At 43.0% G+C, this 24809-nt stretch overlaps 1 protein-coding gene across 1 annotated transcript; it reads left to right on the top strand.

Annotated features, from left to right (window-relative positions):
* The first annotated feature begins 11997 nt into the window (after positions 1–11997).
* Positions 11998–16277, top strand: LOC147885917 (protein LEAD-SENSITIVE 1-like). The gene is made up of 2 exons (XM_087396635.1): positions 11998–12163; positions 15378–16277. Exons 1-2 carry the CDS (start codon positions 12070–12072, stop codon positions 16055–16057), a joined length of 774 nt encoding a protein of 257 aa, XP_087252761.1. The 5' UTR covers positions 11998–12069; the 3' UTR covers positions 16058–16277.
* Positions 16278–24809: the final 8532 nt, after the last annotated feature.

Raw genomic sequence — 24809 nt, forward strand, 5'->3', positions numbered from 1 at the left:
AATCTTCAACTGAGTTTAATCAAAATCTTTCATCTCACATTATGGTCCTTGGCCTATCAAAGGACACTATCTAGTTGCATTGGTAAAAAAACCCCAAATTGAGGTGGGAGAATAACTCATCCCTAAACCTCATGATTGGAGATACAGTTGACTATACAAACCCTACTCCTAAAAAGTATTCCCGAGAGCAACATGTCATGTTTTGGACACATGACATAGAATGCAAGTGCATAAATTTGGATTTTCCCCATTTAGGAATGCACATTCAACATATACATAAAATGTTAGATATGCTCAATGCCCCACCCTCTTGGTAACTAGCAGTGGTCCAAGGTGCTCAAGTTGTAAAGGGCCCCCATATGAGGAGAAGCCATGTGTGAGCCCGGGACACTAGATGGGGATCCTGACTTGCATGCCAGATGAGGTCTATCAATGAGACCATTGATGGTAGAAAGGTGATTGTGTGGGAGCCCCTTACTCTTGCTAGGGCCTAGGGGCCAGCTAGCCCCTAGCTGGGGGGTCCCAAGGGGGCCAGAGGCCCCCCTGGTGGGGGTTCGGGGGCGAGATCCCCCAAGGCAATGGTATAGGGCATATTCCCTAAATATTCCATGGACGACTAGTCAGTTCCACCAACTAGGTTGACTCGTCGGTTCCACCGACTATGTTGATCCAAGTACCACCCTCATAGCTATAAAGAGATGACCTCCCCAATCCATTGTATCAGATTAGTTCAGATCAGATAAGATCTTCCAGCTAGTAGCTCTTCACCTAGTATCTCTCTAGATTGCTATCGAAGCTCCACTATGGGAGTGCACGGGTGGACGGAGCCATCATCTGTACAACATCAGTATTGAAGGAAAATTTTGTTCCTCTCAAGTTTGCTGTGTACTCTCTATTCTTTTTTCAGTTTTTATTCCACTACGCTATGTAATTAAACATGGTATCAGAGCACAAGCAGCTCTAAGGATCGAAGAGTAGAAGAGAGGCGAGGGCTTCAATAGCATACGGAGTGATGGCAACACGAAGCGGCTCGAGTTCAGTAGCTGCAGCTGCACCAACAATCTAGGCGTTGAGGATTCGCCCACCAGCCTTCACTGAAGGCAAGCTAGATGATGCGAACTACACTCTGTGGAAGTTTAAAATTACTACTATTTTGGATTCATATGAGCTTCTGGAGACAATACTGGGTACTGACCCACAGAACCACAAGGAACCCCTGTAAAAAAACAATATAATGTTTGTGCAAGAGAGAAAACAGATAGTATGGAGAATTAAAAATTTGATTACTGTAAAACTGATACAATAGATGGCACTGCCTCCCAGCCGTGTGCTCGTGTGAAAGAAGCTTCGATGGCGAGCTGGAAGCAGTAGAAGACGGAGGCTGGATGCTAAGGAATCAGGGTTGCTGTAGCCAGTGATGAAATGGGCTTCACGGGGTTGCTCTTATATAGCCACCACAAGTAGTGGGTTAGACCCAATTGGGTGACCGACCCAGTCTGCCCAAAACGGTCAACTGGGGGGTCAGTCCCAAAATAGGCCACCGACCACACGATAGAACCTGAGAGTGGGCTACCTCGGGAAATGCTCTGTCTACCCTCAGTGCGCTCAGTCATGGGATGCCTTCCCGCACTTGCATGTAGCCTAGTTCATGGTGTGCCAACTCTATCTAAAGCTGTCCAGCCATCAGGCCACACATGGCCCCCATCTGGTGTCCAAACCAGGACCTACTAGATAACCGAGCTACTCAAATGCCTTCTCCTCATATGGAGGGCTTACAAGTAGAGTTAGCTAGTTCCCACGTAGTCAGATGAGAGTGGAGCATTGATATCTAACAACCCCCGACCCAACAAATTCGGGGAGTACGATTCCTCCTAATGCTGACCTTCTATGAGCTTGGAAACATAGGAATGTAGATGCTCTGTGTGCCCTGGTTATAAGTACTACTGATATTGCTTTGACCTTGATTCAACATACCTCTAAGGCAATTGTGGCCTGGAACATATTGAAGAGTCAGTATGAGATGCAAAATCAGACAAGGATAAAGAACTTGGAGAATCACCTCACAGCTGAGAAGTTTAATGAAGGAGAGACAGCGGAGGCGTTCATAACCTGAATCAAAAATCTGTGTGACCAAATGGCTAGTGCTGGGATACAAAAGACTAGCAAAGAGCTAGCTCGGCGGTGTCTCCGGATATGTCCACCAAGGTTTGATGGACTGGTAATAGCGCTTAACACTCAGGTGAGACCCCAACCATTGTCATTTGAGGAGTTCTGTGCTTTACTTATGGAGGAGGAATTGAGGCTTAAAGCTCGAGATGGAGGCAGCAATGGGGATGCTGCATTCTCTGCCACTACAAAAGGCAAAGGTGGTTCCTCCAGCAAAGGTGAGTCCTCTACTAGTGGGAACAAAAAGAAGAAGGGCAGCAAGAAGAAGTTTCAAGGAGAATGCTTCTACTGCAAGAAGAAGAGCCATGTGATTGCAGATTGCCGGGTCAAGAAAGCAGATGAAAAGAATGGTACCCTAAAGAAGACAAATAAGGGGAAAGAGACAACTAACACAGCGGAAGCATATTTGGATCTATTTCTAGCCATTGAGGAAGAGTGTTCCTCAGTTCAAGAAGCTTCAACCACTAATTCATGGGTGTTGAATAGTGGTGCCTCCCGTCACATGACCTGCAAGAAGGGTCTATATTCTTCCATGCAACCTCTACAGGAACCCATCACCATGACGGTTGGAAATAATGCAAAATGCCCTGTTGAGGGTACAGGTACGATTTCATTTGTTTTTGTAAATGGAGATGTTAAGAAACTATCTAATGTGCTGTACATATGTTCCACAAATCAAGAGAAATCTACTATCAATTGTTTCCATAACTGACCTTGACAATGAGGTGAGGCTCAACAAGATAGGAGCAAAAATTTTGGATAGGGCAGGCAATCTTGTTGGCATAGGAGTAAGGAGGAACAACCTGTATGAGCTAAGTGCTCTTACAGCCACCACTAGAGTGGGCACAAGTAGACTTTGGCACGAAAGATTCGGCCACATCGGATTTGCAGTGTTGAAGGAGATGCCGAACCAAGGTATGGTTGCTCACTTACCTGCAATAGCAGAAATCAAAGAACTGTGTGAAGCTTGCATGATGGGCAAGCAACAGAGAAAGGCATTCCCACAAGAAAGCAAGAATAGAGAAAACGCTCCTCTAGAGTTGGTGCATGTTGAGTTGTGCGGTAAGATGCCTACACATGCCTTGGGGGGATCTTCCTATTTTCTAATGATTGTCGAGGACTATAGTAAGAAGATGTGGGCATACTTTCTTCGCGAAAAGGCTCAAGCTTTTGGTAAATTTAAAGAATGGCTACAACTTGTTGAAGATGAAACAGGGAGAAAAGTAAAGAAAATTAGATCGGATGGTGGTGGTGAGTTTGTTTCTACAGAGCTTGGATATTTTTGCAAGAGCAAAGGGATCAAGCGACAAACGACGACACCACATACACCTCAGCAAAATTTGGTTGTTGAATGCCGAATGCAGACCACTATGGAGATGGGGAGGTGTATGTTGAAAGATGCTGGATTGCCAAACCACTTTTGGGCTAAGGTTATCAATACTATGGTTTACATCCTTAATTGCAGAGCTATACAAAGGTACTCAAAGGTAAAATGCCACACACACATGTACCAAACAAAGAGAGAAACAAGCTACAACCAAAAAGCACCCAATGTATCTTTTTAGGCTATTGTGATGAGAAGAAAGCCTATAAGTTGTATGACCGAGAGGTAAAGAAGATCATAGCAAGCCGCGATGTGGTGTTCAAGGAGCAGCCACATGCAATGGAGGCAGAGAAGAGCTCTTCCACTTTATCATCAAGCGAAGAGGTAATTCACTATGGACCTATCCCAGGAGCTATAAAGGAGGAGGAAATACCATATGATGAAGGTATAAGTCATGTTACACCATCGGAAAATCCATTGCCGTGATGGGTAAGGAAACTCTATGACCATGATAACTAGATGCCTATGTCTATTGAGCAACATACAGATGGACCAAGGCGGTCTCAGAGAATCGATGAGCAAAGGAGGGCTTCTACTCACATAGTCAATATGGCCTTGATGGCTGAGATTATTGCAGAAGTAAAGGAGCCTGCGAGTTTGGAGGAGGGACTTGCAAATCAAGATTGGAAAAATGCTATGCAAGTAGAATATGACAGCATCATGAAGAATGAAACTTGGAAGCTGGTAGATCAACCACCTAATAGAAAGGTTATTGGCACCAAGTGGGTTTGGAAGGTAAAGTACAAGGCCGATGGGACTTTGGAAAAGTACAAAGCCACATTGGTTGCACAAGGATTTTCGCAGGTTGAAGGATTTTATTTTCAAGAATCTTTCGCTCCAACTGCCAGAATGACCACTATTCACACAGTACTATCAGTGGCTACTCATAAAAAGTGGCCAAATTATCAAGTGGATGTTAAATCAACATTCTTGAATGGTGACCTCAAGGAGGAGGTGTACGTGGATCAACCACCTGGGTCTGAGGCCCCCCATTCTGAGAACAAGGTATGTAAGCTCAAGAAGGCTTTGTACGGGCTGAAATATGCCCCAAGAGCATGGTACAACAGATAGACAGATTTTTTCATAAATTAAACTTCAAAAGATGTGCCTCAAATGTTAACTTGTATGTATACAGGAAAGGTGGAAAATCTCTCAAAAATCTGCTATTATTGTTCTATATGTGGATGATCTCCTTATTACAGGTGACTATGAAGACATGATCCAACAGACAAGAAAGGCGTTGAGCACTGAGTTTGAGATGATAGACTTAGGCTTGATGCACAACTGTTTGTGGATTGAAGTCCTAGTTGGGGGGATCCCAAGGGGGCCAGCAGCCCCCTTGGTGGGGGTTCAGGGGCAAGAGCCCCTGAGGCAATGGTATAGGGAATATTCCTTGAATATTACATGGACAACTAGTCGGTTCCACCAACTAGGTTGACTAGTCAACTCCATCGACTAGGTTGACTGGTCGGTTCCTCCGACTACGTTGATCCGACTACCGCCCTCATAGCTATAAAGAGGCGACCTCTCTAGTCCATTGTATCAGAATAGTTTAGATCAAATCAAATCTTCCAGTTAGTAGCTCTTCACCTAGTATCTGTCTAGATCGCCATTTAAGCTCCACTGTGGGAGTGCACGGGTGGACAAAGCCATCATCTGTACTACATCAGTATTGAATGAAAATTTTGTTCCTCTCCAGTTTGCTGTGTACTGTCTATTCTTTGTTCAGTTTCTATTCCGCTCCGCCATGTAATTTAACATAAAATACTCATGGAGACATGGAATGTGAACTATTTGTGCAGATACGCACAAGGTGAAAATTTTACATTTAATAGCCAAACATGTATATTTGTCGAAGGGAGATAAAGAAATGCATAAAGTATAGTAAGTATTTGAATAGAAGGATGTTTTATTGCTTGCTAAGGTTATCCCCTTCATGTCTTTGTGACTAAGGGTATCCCCTTTTCGTATAAAGCTTGCCTTTTCTCAAACATGTAGCTTTCTATATATGTCTTTGCTTTCTCCACCTCTACCCTTGCCATCTCTTTCTCTTTGAACTTTAGATTCTTTATTTCTCCTTTTCCTTCTTTTCTCTTTTTTCCCTCTTTTCCATCTTTTGGTCTCATTCTCACACCTCTTCTTTTTTCCATTTTACCACTCTTTCTATTTCACTCAAATAGCTCTGCACACTGAATCAATCATGATACTCCTAGAATTTATATTTATCAAAAAGGTGTTTATCGACATCATTATTAAGTCTTGGAGATGTCAGAGGACTCTCACGATAAATTAGCTTTATGGAATGTCATCAAAACCTTTTATAATTTTACTTAAATCTACTTTGAAAAACTGTTAAATTTTGCTTACTTTTTAAGAGATTGTTTTGCTTTTTAGAGACTTCTATTTTTTGTCAATTTTAATTCAAAGGCACTTTAAAAAATGAATTTGGAGAGTGCGCCACTCCAAAATTAATGAAACAGGTGTTGAAGCCTACTATAAACATAGAGGCTTTCATCTCAATCCTTTTCTTAAGAGATATACCTAGGAAACAATTGGAAATTTTTCTTGAATTTTTGCGGCATAACTAAATAGGTGAAATCGAATGAAATATCAGGCTTTGAATCTAGGACATAGGACTTTGATTCATAGGCTTTGGATCTAGTCTAGTACTCTCAACCATAGGCTCTGATACATGATGGGAAGGTGTAGCCTTGATTCCATAATCAAATGTCATGGAAAAGGTGTCCTTTTTAGGGCTACGGATATCCCCATTTAGCACAATGATTGGTTTTTCTCAAAGATGGTTTCTTTGCTTTTTCTCTTGCCCTTTTCATCTTGTTTTCTTGGAACTTTAACCCTATATCTCTCCTTTTTCTTTTCTTTTTCCTAACTTTGTCCGTTTTCATCTTTTTCTCTCATTCACTTAATCTCTTATGATACTCTTAAAGATTTGTATCCCAATAAATATACTTCTGTGTGAAACTCAATGTGACTCACAGGTTTTGGTAGTTCAATGCTAACATGATATACAAATAGTAGTTTATAACTGCATAATTTCATACATTGATCCCTCATAGACTTTAAGTTATAAAGTCATGAATTCATTAGTAAGAAGCTCATATAGAAGTTTTGTCAATGCAATCAAATTCTATGAATGCTAACATTTTGTAATTGAACAAGAAAGTATGTCATCGGTTTCAAAATGTTTTGCATGCACGTAGTGCTTGCCAAATCTTGCACGTATGTCATCGGTTTCAAAATTTTTGCATGCATGTAGTGCTTGCCAAATCTTTATGCTCCATAACACTATGACATTGCAAAGTCATGGACTCAAACGCCTTGACACTATTAAACATTTCATACCCATCACAAAAATTCATTCTCTCCACGTAGTTACAATCAATTAGACCTATCACATTTAAAATGAAAAGTAATATGCTCTGTTCAACTAAGTATTACAGTGGAGGTGGGAGAGTAGTCTCCATCCCACCACCTCCGTGAAAAGCCTCCAAAAAACACCCTCAAAAGGACAGAAACTATCAAATCTCATGGGTTAAAAACCCCAAATTGAGGTGGGAGAATAAGTCATCCCTAAACCTTATGATTGAGAAACAATCGACTATACAAACCCTATTAGATATCGATTCTCCACTCTCGTGTAACTACGCGGGGACCAGCTAACTCTACTTGTAAGCCCCCCATATGAGGAGAAGGCATTTGAGTAGCTCGGTTATCCGTTTTGGATGTGACTATTTTGTGCATGTCCCTGATGCTAACAGGACCAAATGGGAACCGAAGAGCTGAAAGTGTATTTTCTTGGGCTACACTGAAGAGGCAAAGGGTTACCGTCTCTATAACCCTATTACCAAGAAGGTAATAGTAAGTCACGATGTGGTCTTCTCAAAACAACCGCATCAATTGGAGGAGGATGCTTCCTTCCCAGACAACCAAGACTAGGATATCCATCCAGTACAACCACCAATAGCAGACCGAACTCCCCCAACGGTGCTTGGGAGGATTCAAGATAAAGAAGAGGCAGAAGAGCCTGCAGAACCAAAACGGCAACGGCCATTCCCGAAGTGGGTAAAGCAGCTTTTGGATGGTAGAGAACCTCCAACCATTGAGGAGGAACCATCTGAACACCGCCGGTCCAAGAGATTAGAGGAGCAAAGAAGGGCGCAGGAACACTTGGTCAACTATGCTTTGATGACAGAGGTGATCCATGCTGATGAACCCAAGTGTCTTGAAGAGGCACAGGGTGATGATAGGTGGATGGAGGCCATGCAGTCAGAGTATGGCTCCATAATGAAGAACAACACTTGGGACCTTATGGATCGTCCACCAAAATGCAAGGTAATCAACACCAAGTGGGTGTACAAGACCAAGTACAAGTCCGACGGCACGTTGGATAAGTACAAGGCTCGGCTCGTGGCAAAAGGATTCGCACAGGTACATGGTTTTGATTATCAGGATACTTTTGCTCCTACAGCTTGACTAGCCACAATTCGTAGTGTTTTGGCTTTAGCAACCCAGGGAAGTTGGCCCATGTTTCAATTGGATGTAAAATCCGCCTTTCTAAATGGAGATCTCAAGGAGGAGGTATACGTGGAACAACCACCAGGTTTTGTGATCCCCAGTTCAGAAGGTAAAGTCTGTAAACTAAAGAAGGCACTTTACAGGCTAAAACAGGCCCCATGAGCATGGTACCAGCGAATTGATGCCTACTTTCTGCAAAACGGGTTCAGGAGGAGCCCATCTGATGCGAATTTGTATATCTTCAGAGAAGGAGGTAGGTGTATGATCGTGGTCCTTTATGTGGATGACCTTGTCATAATAGGAAACCATGAAGAGAAGATCTCGTCGACAAAGCATTTGCTAGGAAGACAGTTTGAAATGACGGACTAATGCATTTTTGTTTGGGGATTGAGGTTTGGCAAGAGCCAAAACAGATCTTCATTTCACAACTGAAGTATGGTGGAGAGATACTGAAGGCATTTGGCATGGTTGAGTGCAAGATAGTTGGCACCCCTATGGAGGTTGATTTGAAGCTCTCAAATGAGGATTCATCATTACTGGTGGACGAAGCGAAGTACAGAAGGCTTGTGGACAGCTTGATTTACCTATGCAACACACGGCCTGACATCAGCTTTGTGACTGGTGTACTAAGCAGGTTTTCCAATAAGCTGTGGGAGAACCATTGGAGGGCAGGGATGCGGGTGCTGAAATACATCAAAGGCACACTTGATTATGGCATCACCTATACCAAGGGCAACATCTTGACCAGATTCTGTGACTCGGATTGGGTAGGAGACATGGAAAGCAGGAGATCAGTGATAGGTTATTGTTTCTCACTTGGATCTGGAGCTGTGTCATGGGTCAGAAAGAAGCAACCTACAATTGATCTTTCTTCTACCAAGGCTGAGTACAAATTAGCATGCTTTGCTTCTTGTGAAGAAGTGTGGTTGAGGAGGATTTTAGGGGACATGGGTACAGTGCAGAACAAGCCTACGCAGTTATCATGTGACAATCAGAGTTGCATGGCAATTGCAAAGAACCCTATGTTCCACGCTCACACAAAACACATTGAGATTCAATATCACTTTGTACGCAAGCTCATCATGGATGGAGAGGTCGACTAGGTATACTGTTTGACTATAGAGAATGATGTGGACATCTTCACAAAGGCTGTTGGAAGAGACTTGCTGGAGAGGCATCCTCATCGACTTGGCATTGGGCTGAAAAAGTAAGTTCACTTGCAGGAATGCATGTGCAACATATATATGAAATACTCATGGAGATATGGAATGTGAACTATTTTTGCCAATGCGCACAAGGCGGACATTTTACATTCAATAGCCAAACATGTACATTTGTTGAAGGGAGATAAAGAAATGCATAAAATAAGTAAGTATTTGAATAGAAGGATATTTTATTGCTTGGTAAGGTTATCCCCTTCGTGTCTTCGTGACTAAGCTCGGGGGGGTCAACCCTCTATATCACATGCGTTCAAGGCCTATATTTAAAGTCCCTTATCTGTAAAAAATTTCATGAATAAAATGTATCCCTTTTCTATACAAATCTGTAATTTTTTTCCAAAACTATTTTAAATAGTCCCTTATGTATATTTATTTCTGTAAATTTCAGCAATAGAAAAAATCCTTCTGTTGAACTCACGTGATAGGGTTACATATGATGAGTGACCCCCCCGAGTGACTAAGGGTGTCCCCTTTTCATATAAAGCTTGCCTTTTCTCAAATGTGCAACTTTCTATCTAGTATGTCTTTGCTTTGTCCACCCGTGCTCCTTGCCATCTCTTTCTCTTTGAACTTTAGATTCTTTATTTCTCCTTTTCCTTCTTTTCTCTTTTTTTCCCCTTTTTCATCTTTTGGTCTCATTCTCACACATCTTCTCTTTTCAATTTACCACTCTTTCTATTTCACTCAAATAGCTCTACACACTAAATCACTCATGATACTCCTAGAATTTTGTATATACCATTTTCTTAACATATACTCACTCACGAGACTTGAATCCTTCCAATTCGGTTTGAGAGGGTTTGCATGGATGGGTTAGGCATTTGGTATGCTTGAATGGTGAATTCATGGGGCTTCCATAGTAGTTGTAGCAAGGGAGAATGATTGATGGTCCTCTATGAGTGCAAGGTAGGGTAACTCTCTCTTAAGGGACTTAAACAAAACTTGAGGTGTGATCTAATCAAGGAAAAAAATAAGGGCAAATATTAGCCTAATGGTGAATCTAGAGCCTTCTCCACTTTGCTTGAGTTCATTACTATTGATAAATTCGCCCAAAAATTGACATAACTTTCCCATACAAGCTTTGAATTCAGCCCTCTAAATACTCAAATCTATTAGAACAAGTCATCTCGACCCATCTATAAGGCTTACTAAAAACTTGTATATGAAGTTGAAATATAATTAAATGCATTGAAGCCTTGAAAATGGTGGCATGGGTTAATATTTTTAACTGTATAATATCGGGGAAAGTTTTGCCCAATGACATACACTTCACTAGCTTTGTTTCTAAAAGATTCGTGCCCAAAACACTTCCATAAATATGTTCCCCTCCTATTTTTTACACTAGATCTAATCAAGTTTAAAAACGTGATATAAGTTAATCTTTGCCCTTTTTGTCCTCGAAAGGGACTATGGGTTTATGCTAGTGTTTTTGCTAATGAGGGCCAATGGCCCTTTGTCATGAGTATTTGGTTAAGTTGACCCTATTAAAAGTGGTTTACACTGCCTTAATTATATTTAAGATTGATTTAGTATTTAATTTTTCCTTAGCATGAGAGGTTAAGGTAATTTTTAGTTTTATGGCCCTTTCCCCTCTCTTTCCATTCACATTCCTCTCCCTATATGTATTTTACTTTCACTTGCTTTTTTCTCTCCATGTTATTATTGGAAGATTTTATTTTATCGTCAATTTCTGTTACTTTAGAGTTCTTTTTGGCCCTGCAAGGGTCTTGAGGGATGTAGTGAGTGCTAATTAGGCCCATTTTTTAATGGCCATGTGTCTCCACTCATATTTAATGTTGCATCCCCTCTTTTATCTCTTTTCTCTCCTCTCTTTTCACTCATCTACTTTCAACATATTCATTCACCTTTACTTTCCTTTTCCTCAAGTTTCCTTTCCTTTCAATTTACACCTTTCACTTTCGTTTTACAAGTTATTGAAAATTTTATTGTAATGTTTATCTGAGCTACTTTACATTTTTTCTAAATGGGGACTTAGTGAATGTGCCACCTTATTGAAAGTAGTGTTATAAAGGTGACTATAGCATAGAGATGTCTCAAAAGGCCCCACAATCAACAAATCTACAAACCATGATGGACCACTTTCACTTCACCTTAGAATGCAAAGAATGAACAACAGCTTACGATTCTGATGTAGACCATATATGGAGTAACGTCGACAACCCCAGCAAATACAAGGAGGAGGTACCTACCGCATTCGCATACGGGAGAGATAATTCCATTGCATAAATGTAGAAATGATGCAAAAAGCAACACTCAAAATGACAATAAAATTCCAAACAACTTGAATGCTCATAATCATTCATAAGGCTTGCCTTAGATGTGGAGCATCAAAAAGAGGATGGAGAGTTGAGAGAGAGAAAGAGAAAGAGAGAGAGAGAGAGGGAGGGGGCGTGAGAGAGAGAGAGAGAGAGAGAGAGACTCACTGGGGATTATGTGGAAGTTAAACTCTAGTTGCATGTGGAATATGTCCAAATATGGGGGAAAGAATTTTTGGAAAATAAAAATCGTAATTTCAATTGTTGAAGTCGAGTTTCATTACTAAGGCTACCTTTCTAATGTAAGGTGGGGACGATAATTAGTGGTGGTGGAACCGAGTTTAATTTGAAAATCTTGATGAGATATATAATGTAAAGCTGCCAACAAAAGTTGCGTGAGAAGGGCGCAAGAGTGGTTCATTATAAGAATAAGAATAATAAGAATGCTGAGCATCCACGACGGCGCCAACCTCCTGCATTCATTCCCATGGGTCTCCTCTCGCATCGCATCCCTCGTGAAGCTCTCCAGCCGGGCGACCACATTTACTCTTGGCGCCTCGCTTACTCCTATGCCCATCACGGTATTTGCTCTCTGCCCACGATCAAGTTTCACAATCTTTTTCTTATCGTTTCCCTACAAGTTTTTGCATCTACAACCTCCACCCCAATTTAGTTTTCATGGCTGTTGTAAACTACAGCTCGAGATCACTGCGGCTGTGGCAGCAGCACGCCCAGACATTTGTAGCTTTCTGTCGTTTTTCATAACACCTATTGTTGCCTTCAAACTAGTGAACGTACAGTTTCATGCTACTCCTCGCACTGGGACGTGCACAGAATCCTCACTTCCTACCTTCAACCATTCAGATAACTTTCCTTGGCCCTCGGTCTCACACGCAGACTCCTTTTGGCGTTTTACTCTGTCCTTATTTACTTTGTGAAGTAGCATGTTCGACGTCCGGACGTTTGGTGCGGCCAGTCGATTGTTTTAAATGCTACGCTACGTTAATTGAGAAAGCGAAATTTCATAACGTTTAACCCTTAAGATCTTTCACATACCTCTCTCTTTACGTTTCACCTGTAGCATACCTGAGAAGTCTTAGCCCGGTGGCTCTCAACTGTCTCATCTTCTTCATAAATTTCGCACAACCATGTGAATTTCTCGCTAACACGCTGATGCCAGTCGCTCTGCTATAGTGTAGAAGCGCATGAAAACGTAAGAGTAGGGACATCGTTGCTTTGGATTCAACCTGGCTACTATTGCTGTATACATCTTTGTAAATTGGAAACTTGCTAAGAAGCGATGCCCCTTCGAGAAAGACTCTCCTCTATGTTTCCTCTGTTCTCTGTAATTTCGTCCTCGCTGCACGTATGCTGAGGAAGGCTGAGGTAGGCTGAGCCTGGAAGGAGGGTGTGAGGTAGGCTGGGATGAGAGAGTGGAAAATGGGCTATATCTGAGCTGCAAGACCGATGAAGCTGGTCAACTTCCCTATTATGTGGCCAGTCTTTGAAGCTGGCCGAGACTTGCCACAAATTAATATAAGATGGATTCAAAAGCATCATGCACTTATTGTCCTTGTCCTCTTTCTTTCCCTTATTTGACGAGTTTCACAACATGGGTCTAATTCCTATAAAATGCATGAAAGGGTACGCAAGTATAGTCATCGTCTCTCCATCCTAGAGTGTTTGGCTACAATATCGTCATTTCAAATGTATGGCATATTTTTATATTTCGGAGCCATATTTTCACCCAAAAGTCCTTGAGGGTGCCCAAATTTCACTTAAAAAGAAAAAACAGCCAACCATCGTAATACGCCGCTAGATAGCATTGAGAAGATTCCTGGGGACTGCCTGTGTCAAAAGGATTACCGACCTGTGTCAGGGCATGTCATAGCCTTTTGGCGCTCAACGGGTAGGTGCGGATGAATTTAAATATGGGCAATGGGTAACCGCCATGCCGTATTAGAGGGCTTTTGTATATATGGAGTGGATGAGAGGTAGTTGGAGTCGTCTTGTTGCTAATGCAAGTAGTGGGTGCGTAGCGCTCGGTCGAAGAGCCAGTTGTACGTTTTTTTTTTTTGCGGGTGTAAAAGATAACTCATATTTATAGGAAAGTTAACAACAGGGAAAAGAGAAAAAGTCTGCCCTAAAGAAGGGACAAAGGCTGTCTATAACAGTTTGCCTACGACTCTAAGAGTCTCCTTTTTCTTCCCAAAAAATTGCAGGGTACTCTTGACATCCTCCAAGATCAAAGGTACTAGCCCTTTGCCAAAATGAGGTCTCATAAAAGCCACGTCATTTCTGAATCTCCATAAGTGCGTAATTACTAAACCTCTTACAAGCTGCTACACTTCAAGGGTTGCGTCATTAAGACTTCCACGATCTCCCAGTAATGCAACCTTCCATCTAATCTTGACATGCACTTGGATTAGGAAACTTCCCAAAGGGCCATTGTAATAAAAAATCTATCCAACATCTCTTGGGCATTCTATTCTCTTCCATTTCTATTTGGCTACACCTATCACTTGTTCCACACAATGCACGCATTGATTGGCCTTTGGAAATGGCAATCTGCCCTTCATACGCAAAATGAATGTGAACGCAATGTCCAAATGAGTGAATGAACCAACTGAATACAAACACAATTCGGGCGTAACAAAGGGTCTTTATAAAGACACATGCCCAATAAGAGATAATTTGGGAGTGCATGGCCTTGAAAGAGGACTCAATTGAATTGGGCCTCCATGTATCTACTTCCCGATCAGCTGCCTTTGTCAGCAACTCAGTCTTCTCAGAGACTTTATCATGCAAGTGTCGTCATCAAGCTTTGCTCTCTGACTATCTATAAGTTCCTACGCATAGTCTTCAAATCATGAGTCAACCACCATAATTTATATCTAACATCCTACAAGTGGGTCTGCATGAATCTGCTTCCCGACCAGCTACCTTTGTCAACAACAAAGACTTCAATCACACAGGTGTCACCATGAAGCTTGCCCCTCCAACTGTCTCGACTACCCATTCTCCAAATATCTAAGGACTATGTTGCTAGCGAGCCTACTTTGTAAACATACTTTTCAAAAGTTTTAACAGAAAGTACTTTCTTCTGGAATGGAAAAAAGAAAGCAACCCTACCTTTTAGCATCAAGAAAGCAGTTGCACAATAGAGGGCATTTTCCATTGGTATTTGGGGCAGTCTCTCAATAATTAGAATCACTGAAGGTATTTCTGACAGGACGTGAAAGGTTCCTCAACTCTCTCACAGGTTTGCAAATTAATTTCTCCTCCTCACATCGAATTGATTCTCATATAGCCAGAGTGCTATTGGTGCTGTTGTGTTGTGTAGTTGCCACTGCTATATTTGTGCGTAAGGGTGTTCTTACCTCACGTTTTTTTTTGGGTATAGTAGACGGTTCTTTCACTTGAAAAAAGTGCCAGAAGCTGACTTTGTTGAAGGATTGAGTTTGTTGCATTGGAACTACAAAAAGGTTTGTTACGAGGAGTCCAGTAATTGACGACTGAAGTATATACTGCTCACCTGAAATGTGTTGAAGTGGCATTAATAACAAGTTCTGTTCTCTGGGCCTACCTGAATTTGGTTGCTCTCTTCCTACTATGCTTTAATTCAGGAGTAGGTTTGTTCTTTGGACCTACCTGAATTTTGGTTGCTCTGTTGAATATCTAAACTACCCAAGTATCAAACCAAAGGAATTATGTGAACTACCCACCCAAAGCAGTTGGTTTTCCTCTTTCCTCCCAAATGAAGTAACTTCCATATGTGCTGTGTTTTTAATTCAGGCATTTATGTTGGCAATGGAAATGTTATCCACTTTACCAGAGCACAAGGCCAGGAACTTGGGACTGGCACGTTTGTAGACAAGTATTTTACCAGCTCTTCCCATGCTTATGCTCCATGTCAGAAGTGTGGCCTAAGCAAGGACAGCAATGGCGTAGTGCATTCCTGTGTAGATTGCTTTCTCTGTGGTTGTCCCCTTTATCGCTTTGAGTACGCAGCAAACACAGTTGTCTTCCTTACTAAAGTACGAGGAGGAACATGCACTCTTGCTTTGTCAGATCCACCCGAAGTAGTGATTCACCGTGCAGAATATCTCTTAGAAAATGGATTTCGTTGCTACCATATTTTCCGCAGCAACTGTGAAGATTTCGCAATGTACTGCAAGACAGGGCTGCTTATCATGAATGGGAATACAATTGGGACAAGTGGGCAAGCAGTGTCTGTCTTCGGAGCACCTTTGGCAGCTGTCTTCGCTTCTCCGGTGAAGTTTCTTATGGCTGACCCATTGGGGATTGTTGCCGTATCAGTGGGCATGTATTGTCTAAGCAGATATGTTGGAGATCTCGGCAATCGCAGGGACGCAGTCAAGGTACCAGTGGAAGAGCTGGTTGCTAAACTTGCACCAACATCTGCAGCTCGGAAGCTTCAAGATCTAAGAGGGTCTGACGTCAAACTGCAGTAACTCCGTGCAAAAAACATTGTCAAACAAGTTGCGCTGCTTGAGTCGCTGATCTACATTGTGAGAATCTGTTGTTAATGATATAGTTTTAGCTTGCAAGCAACCTCGATTATAATTATTAATGTCATCCAGTTGTCTAAACTTGCATGGATCGTGTGTTCTCTGTTGTGATTATCTTCTCTCCCATTGCATGTGTTTGCCCAAGCTATGGACGTTGAAGGTTATGCTGATGAGTCATCGAATTATGCATGAAACCACTTTGGCAAATGTTTGCATTTGAAATTGGTATTTATGAGTACATAGAGCATTTGAATGGAACATCAAAAGTGAAATACGTGCATGAAATTACGATGAAATAGGTGGATTTCTAATGCTAGTTTCAAAAACGATCAAATTCATTAGAAATGGAGAAATTAACATTTGTATTTTTGGTTGGTATGTGGCCTTCAACTCAGTGAAAGCTTTTTTTTTTTTTAAGACATAATGGAAAAAAGAACACTTACATGGAAGATTTTGATGAATGAGTTTTGCATGGAATTCATTCATTAGGGGAGAGTTAGGGTCTCAAAGGGCCTCATAAGAAATGCATTAAGAAATGGATTAGTACTAATGAAAAGGCCAAGGTAGGTCCCAAAAAGTCCTAACCCCCCCTTACCCAGGTGGGTTAAGCCCACAAGTGACCCCACCTCTTGCACCTCTTACATAACTCTTACTCTTAGATGGGAACCAAAAAATTCAAGATTCAAAAATTCAAAATTCAAAAATTTGAATTTTGAATTCCCTCCCTCCTTCTCTCTTCTCCTTCCCTCCCTCCCCGTCCTCCCTCCCCCTCCCTCCTCACTCCCTCCTCCCCCTCCCTCCTCCTCCCCCTCCCTCCCTCCCTCCTCCCCCTCCCCTCTCCTCCCCTCCCCCTCCTCACTCCCTCCTCCCCCTTCCTCCTCCTCCCCCTCCCTCCCTCCCTCCTCCATGCTTGCTCCTTCTGCCCTCCCCCTCCCTCCCTCCACGCCTGCTCCTCCTGCCCTCCCCCTTCTCCTCCACTGCTGCTCCTTCTCCCCCCTCCCTCCTACTCCTCCCTCCTCCCTCCCTCCTTCTCCATGCCTACTCCTCCTCACCCTCCACACCTGCTGGTCTGCCCCCCTTTCCTCCTCCTCAACTACTGGTCCTCCCTCCCCTATCCCTCCTCCTCCTCGCCCTCCCTCTTCCTACGTGCTGCTCCTTCAAGCCTTCATCTCCACACCTTCTCCTTCTCTACACTCCTTTAGTCATGGCACCATTCGAGGATGTCTCCAACAAGTACCAGCTTCACTTAGAGTTGGAGGCTGAATATGCAAGCACACTTAGTCTAGGATTGAGGGAAGCTTCTAAAATCCATAGTTTTTGTTCGCAAGGATAGAAGCATCTTGACCTTTGGGTAGAAGGATCCTTGTATCCTTTAGATCCTACCAACCAAAAGAGCCCTTCTTTCCATGCAATGCATGAGCTAGTTCGGTTTGTTGGAAATGGACATGCAGGGTTGCTTGGTTATTGCAATCAATTAAACAATGCTCAGTCAATGGCTATGCAAGCAAGTGAGATGTGTAGAGCCCAAGCAGAGATGCTAGCACATTTAGGAAATAGCACCATTGTTGCAATGCATAACTCTATGCAGGATCTTCAAAGGGAGAACCAGGATCTTCATGATAAAGCCAAACTATTGGACTTGGAGCGAAATGCATTGGACTTGGAGTGACATAAATTAGAAGAGTCACTCTGTAAGCTAGCTAAGTCCAAAAAAGGCTTAGAAAGATCTATATACAATCAAGTACGATGAGCCATAGAGAAGAAACGAGAGAAGGCAGAAGAACGAGTGCAAAAGATAAAAGAAACACCTTTGGGATTGAAGGAGAGGAAAAGAAAGTACTTACATAACATGGATGCATTGGCACCCATTGGTGGTGCTAGAAAGAGGAGAGTCCGGGCTACAAGGTTGGTTATTAAATGTTCCAATGAGATTACACTCTTTTGTGCTACACTATTTGTGACTAAGTTTTTATTGTGTTCTTCTTTAGGAACTTCATGGAAGATGTGATGGGAAGAACAGACGGGGATGATATTGATTGTTCATATGCTCTAGCTAGTTTATTGAAGTCAAGCGATGTCATTGGGATACTAAGGGACCCAAGACACAAGCGCCTACGTGTGCAAGTTGTTGAGGAGGTGATGAAAGACTTCAAGGATATTGTGGATGCAAAGGAGATGCTTGTAACTTGTGATATTGCCGGTGTAAGTCATGAAGCTTACACATGTTTTCAAAATTTTCAAGTCTACTATTTTGGGAAAGTATAAGAAGTCTACAGTGCCCCTACCCACACCTTGGTCTGTGAGACATGCACGGCGAGAAACAAACCAATGTGCAAGAGAAATGCTTGGAGGGTACCATTGCGTAAGGGGCACAATGACTTGGAAGAGTAAAAAGAAATCTGGCTTGCAAACCTTTGAGATGAATGCTTTCAACAATGTCTACTTAGATGTTGAGAAACTGCAACAAGCAATGGTCAAATTCTATGGCATGAGAGAAGATGGAAGAGGAAATCCATTATAGCAGTGCACTTTACTTAATGAATGAAGCTCAATTGCTGAAAGAAGACAAGTTAGAGAGAGTCAGCATCTGCATTATGAATAAAGCCTTAGCCTTTGTTCAAGGGGATAAGAAGTAGAGCAAAATTTCTCAGTGCAATCAGAGGAAGATATATGGTGGCTTGCAGCATTTGAGACTCCGAAAGAGTGCCATGAGACATTGAAGTGGGTTCTAGATAGAACAGGAATCCCATCAACCATCCGAAGACAAGAGGAAGGGCAAACATTGATAGTCAATGGCCATGGAACCTTTCAAGTTGAATGGCATCTTGCTGGTGATTTGAAAACCCTCAAGTGCTTGCATGGTTGTGATACAGGGGCAAATGAAATGAACACATGCCTTTATTGCATGTGTTCGCAATGTAAGCAAAAGGTTGGCTTACAATGGGAGAATGGCGTTCTATCTTGCAACGAAACGCAAGCTCCAAATCGTGACAAGAAGGATCCAAAGTGGGATCCCATCTTGCCCATCCCACTTGAGAGAGTACACATATATACTTTACACGCAGAACTGTACATACTTGATAAGTTGTTGTATTTGCATCTTTTTTATGCTTCGAATTTAATTCCGCAAGAAGTATCCACACGGTGCATTGCAGAAGCTGAGAAGTTGTTGTCAGAGATGGGATTCCATGGAGGACATGTCAAACTTAAAGAGGATAAGAAAATGTCTGAGTCAACACAGAATCTTCCTGCAAAAGTGTCCATGGGTGGAGGAAAGGCAAGGAGATTCCTATCAAACCACAATCTCGACAAAGACAAACATACATTGTCTCAAAGTAGTTTGGGTTGGGAATACTGAAAAGCATTGTGTGAATGCACGACCAATAAGGCTTCTCATCCTCAAGTAGCAACTTTGAGAGCTAAAGTATGGACAAAGGTAGATGCATTGATAAAATTGCTTCACCAGGTTCAAATCGATGAGATGTATTATGAAAGGTTCATGATGGCTATGAAAGAGTTGCAATTAATGGTGAAAGCATGGTGGGAGTCACACATAACGCATTACACGGTAATCTTGGCACCATCGTAATATTTAGCACTTGCCTTATAAATAGTTTTTGTTGCTGATTTGATTCTCATCATGTTTGCAGCATATTCTCTATGCACACGGACCATGGTTTGTACAAAATTGGGGTCCTTTGTCAATTTGGAATACACAAGGTATGGAGAAGTCGCACTATAGAGCCAAGGCAGCCTACTTCAAGAACTCAAGGCATGGTGGTGGTGTCCCTCACAGCAATGCATTGCATGAGATGTTTGACTAGTTTTTTAGATGTTTACTAGGAAGGACTTTGAAGTCTAAAAAGGCAAAGGCATCAGAACTTGCAAAAGCAGTTCAAATTGTATCAAAGAATAGAAGTCATAGTGCTTGGAAAGCATCCGTAGATAGTCAAGGAGTCACACGTGGGTTGCAAGCTAGAGTGAGAGAAGGGAGCAGATGGGTCCAACCACTAATAGAAGCTATGGTGTAATTGTATACAAATATGAAATAAATATATTGCTTATTTGGACCACAATTTGTGTACTCTCTTTGATATCTTGCTTATTTTGACCACAATTTTTGTACTGACACGACGTTGGGGAAAGTGGCAACATGGTGAAGGAGGGGGGAGAGAAGGGAGGGGTGTGGGGCGGGGCAAGGGGAGGGGTGGAGTGGTAGCAAGGGTGGGGGGAGGGGGGGCGATAGGTGTGGGTGGGGCAAGTAGGGGGAGGGCAAGGGGGGGGAGGGCGACGAGGGTGGGGGGGGTGGAGGGGTTAGGGCAAGGGCAAGGGGCACGATGAAACCCTAAATGTAATTAAAAGAGATGTCAAAACATGATGGGCTCTTATAAAAAGTTAAAAAAACCCTAACTCTCATTATTCAATGGCAAGAGTGAAGAACACTGCTAGACCCACTAGGCGCCGCCTCCACCCTTGCTCCTCTAGCTCCACCACCTCCATGGCATCCACACACACAATTCTATCTGAGTCCGATGGCACCTCCCTTGACTCTCGTGAGCCCTCCTCCAACTCCCCCAAGTCCCGTGAGCCCACTCCCCAGTCTCCTGAGCCTTCTTCTCCTCCCAAGTCCCGTGAGCCCACTTCCCATCCCCAAGAGCATGAGCCTTCCCCTCAGCCTTCTCCCCAGCCTTCCCCTAAGCCTTCCCCTCAGCCTCAGCCTCAGCATGACCCTCAGCCTCAGCATGACCCTTAGCCTCAGCCTCAGTATGACCCTCAGCCTTCCCCTCAACCTTCACCTCAGCCTTCCCCTCGGCCTTCCCCTCCCCATGAGATCCCTCTCCCAATCGAACAAAATGTGTTTGATAACCTCTCGGGTATAGAAAGTCTTCCTGAGGGTCAACAGACTGCCAGGAAGAGCACCATCTTCCCTCTCCTGGAGATACAGCCCATGGCAGAGATGACCCCTGTGCCCATGAGGAGGGTAAAGTAGACTCCTACTCGGAGGAGGACCAATGCAGACAGGAGCAACGGAAGAAGTTCAAGGCAGACAGGAGGCCGTGGGAAGGTGTTAGGTACATGTAAGGCCCCCACCAAGAGTCAGGAAGCCGTACCGAGCAAAACTAGGTGCGCGGGCCCTGAGGGAGATCAAGCAATTGAGGAATAGAGGACTCTAAGAGATTAGAAGAAAAAGCCTCCATCTCAAAGAGAAAGAGAGACTCCAAAGCAACAAAGGCAATCAACGAGCTCCACTTCAACAAAGGCTTCCACAGACGGCCTCCCTATAGCGTGCCTCTCCTCCACAAGCCTCTAAAGCTCCAGTCATCAACTACGGGTAGGCTGAGACAACTCTCCAACTGCAGCTCAGCACACCTTCTATAAGGCAAATGACCTTGATATTCTGCATAGCGCCAAGCACCAAGATTCTTCAAAGCTATGCCATCAACATCTGCTCAAAGCCAAAATGGATTCTATTTTAAAATTAGCAACCATGGAACTCAAGCCACCCGCCCATAGGCTTATCAATATTTTAGAACCATTCACTAAGCATATATGGTCAAAGTGATACATGAACCGGAACCCACTTCTTTTGAACGACTCCAATGCTCAACAAGGACAGCCAGCAAGTCACACGACAAGCGACGTGCAGACTCCAGCACAACACACAGCCAACGAGCGGAGCACGGAGCCTTCTACTCCAACCTCAATAGTGAGCAATGCCGCTCGACCTCTAGGGTAATTGTCTTGCCGGTGATCATCTTCACAAATATTTGCATACCACCGCGTAGACACAACACAAGATGCAAGGTGGCCCTGACTAGCAATACCTCCATGACGGCGGCTCCTCCAACCTGCTCCAAATTTCAATGCCCGCTCTTGGTAAACGACTCTTTCCAATAGCTTACGGACTCCCATACCCTCTGACGCCAGCGATACCTTGTGCCAATCAACCTCAGCCTCTGTGCAGCTAACTTGAGTAGCTTCCATAGCCTCTCCACGACCTGTAGCCCACTGACGGGCTCAGCAACCTACTCTCCAAAGCCCACACGAGTAGTTAGCGCCGCTCTGTCAGCCTCAACCTTCAACACATCAACTACTCTAACAGCTGGCACCTCCAACAGAGGTCTTATTTGGTTCGCAGCCTCGACTCCAAATGGCTCAATAGCCCACACGAGCTCTCCACAAGCCCCATCTCCGCCAGTGCATCGTCGATCGTCTCCGCCATCGCCTCTTCACAACACATCTCCAAGGTTCTCAAACCTTAGGAGATGACAGGTGGTAGATAAGACCTAACCAAGGTTAGGTTAGTTAACCTTGGGTTAGATTATGGTTAACCTTACCCAGGTATTGTTAACCCTGGGTTAATATTAGATAAGGCTCTCAATCTTTGACACGTGGCATGATTGCCACATCAGTTTATCCGCAAGCCACATCATCACCGACTGTCACGTCAGTAGTCCAATCTCAGGCTGACCTCAATTGCCACATCATTCATTGACCAAGTCAAAGTGCCACATCATCAGGGTTGATTAGTCAACTACCATGTCATCCTTTGACCAGTCAACACTGCCACATCAAGAGCACAGTCAGCACTTACCTCTGCAAGCACACACAGTGCTCCACGGTCACTGCATGTGACCACACCTGCCACCTCAGCATAGGGATCCACATGCACACTTCTTGCTAGGCACAGTGCCACATCATCATTGCATGTGACCCACAGTGACACATTATCATTGAGCACCATTACACTCCTTTTGCCCCTCCACCTAGATCAAGTCGTATCTCTTGATCCAAGAAGAATTTGAGGGTGCTCCAAAAAATAAAGTCACTCGATTTTTCGTCACATCATGCACATATTTCGACGCAAGTTACTCACATTTGAGCCTTGCCGACAAAACCACTTCCTACATGCACATTAGCCTCTACATCGACGCATTTGACCTAACACTTAAAAAGAACAACAGAAAAGGAATTATTTGATGTTCTTTCATCGATCGACGATTGGTATAGATCTAGATCAGAGTAGACTAGATCGCCATAGAGGGGACACTTTGAATCTCCCCAAGTTGCCAATCTAAGCCATGCCCAAAATTCCTGACTAGTACTAACTCGGAGTCAGTCCATATGCTCACATACGGTTTCACATCATCACATTACCTGAAACCTGATGTTCATCAGTTCAATGAGCAAACTTCAGAGTTGTTCAAAGGCATTGCCAATTGTTCAGTGGGCAGATAGCATTTGATTTCACATACACATGCCACCATTGTAAAGCCTACTTGGCTATTTCATGGCATTGTGCACATCATTTCAGCCTTGTGAAGCCTCTTGGCTATATAGTCCTAGCATCATTTGCCATAAGCCTTGTAACACAGATCTGAGTTTATATATTGTAGTTCTATCTTCACCTGACAGTTCAAAGTCAGTGTTTTGCAGTTGATTTATACAATGATTTTCACGACACTTTAAGTACATTTTTTGCACCATGTCTACGACTAGCAACCTCAATCTGGAGGCATCTGCTAAGTTAGACAACTCCAATTATGGCACATGGAAATACCTTGGAAATACCGAATGGAGACCATTCTAGTACTTCAGGACAAATGGGAGTATATCGATGGATCTACACCTAGACCATTAGACAATCCAGCCAGCTTTACTCCACCTATTGTCAGCACCAACAGCGGGATCTACAACGAGATCTACAGCTACACAAACAATTTTTGCACCTATAGCAGGTCTTGCCATTGCCCGAGCTCAAAGGCAGAATGGGATAAGAAAGACAAGTATGCATATCATCTAATCAAGCAGAATGTGCAAGATGTCATGCTAGGACAGATCAACATAATCAACACATTGAAAGAAGCATGTGATATGTTCGTAGCTCTTTACGAGTCCAAGAACACTTCCAGGATTCTCACACCAAAAAACCAAATCAACCAGAGTTTTCGTAACAGCAGCAGCGAAACCGGTCATGCTTATGTACTCTGGATAAAAGCCTACAACAATCAACTTGTCGCAGTAGAAGAGACTATGAACCCAACAAAAATGGTTCAAGTCATCCTGAATGAACTAGGAGAGGGATACGAGAATCTAGTCCAGAGTATTGCCATTCAACGAAAAATTCCAACACTGGAAGAACTTCAATCAGTTCTACTTGGTGAAGAACTTAGGACTCAAGCCATGCAAGCACGCAAAGGTCATTCTAATGATCAAGCATTCACAGCTTCAGACAGAAGCAGATTCAGAGGTAGAGGCAGTAGCAAAGGTAGATTATACCAGAGAAGTGGTCATCATCATCAACAAAGTCATCAACAAAGTCAGCATCAACATCAGCATCATCCTAAGCAACATTAGAATCAGCAAACAAGAAATCATTCCAACCGAGGAAGATTCTAAGGACAAGGGAATGCATTGACCAATGTGTCAAACATCCAACTACTGTCATAAGTTTGGACACTATGAAAGAGATTGCCACAAGAAGCAATACGACCAAGGCGGTCAATCCAATAGCAATCGAGGGATTTTTGTGGCAAAGGAAATCATGGTGGTGGACATCCTAGTCACAGTCATTTTGCAAATGAACATGGGAATATGTTTCTTGTTGCAAACAAGGAAATGCAGCAAACTGATACAATGTACCTAGCAATCCAAAAGAGGATTTCAGCTATCAAGTCGACCAAGCATATCAAGA

The sequence above is a fragment of the Dipteris shenzhenensis genome, chromosome 25 (genome assembly GCF_047967505.1).
Source record: "Dipteris shenzhenensis isolate YYH24624 ecotype China chromosome 25, Dip_SZ_1.0, whole genome shotgun sequence".
NCBI lineage: Eukaryota > Viridiplantae > Streptophyta > Polypodiopsida > Gleicheniales > Dipteridaceae > Dipteris > Dipteris shenzhenensis.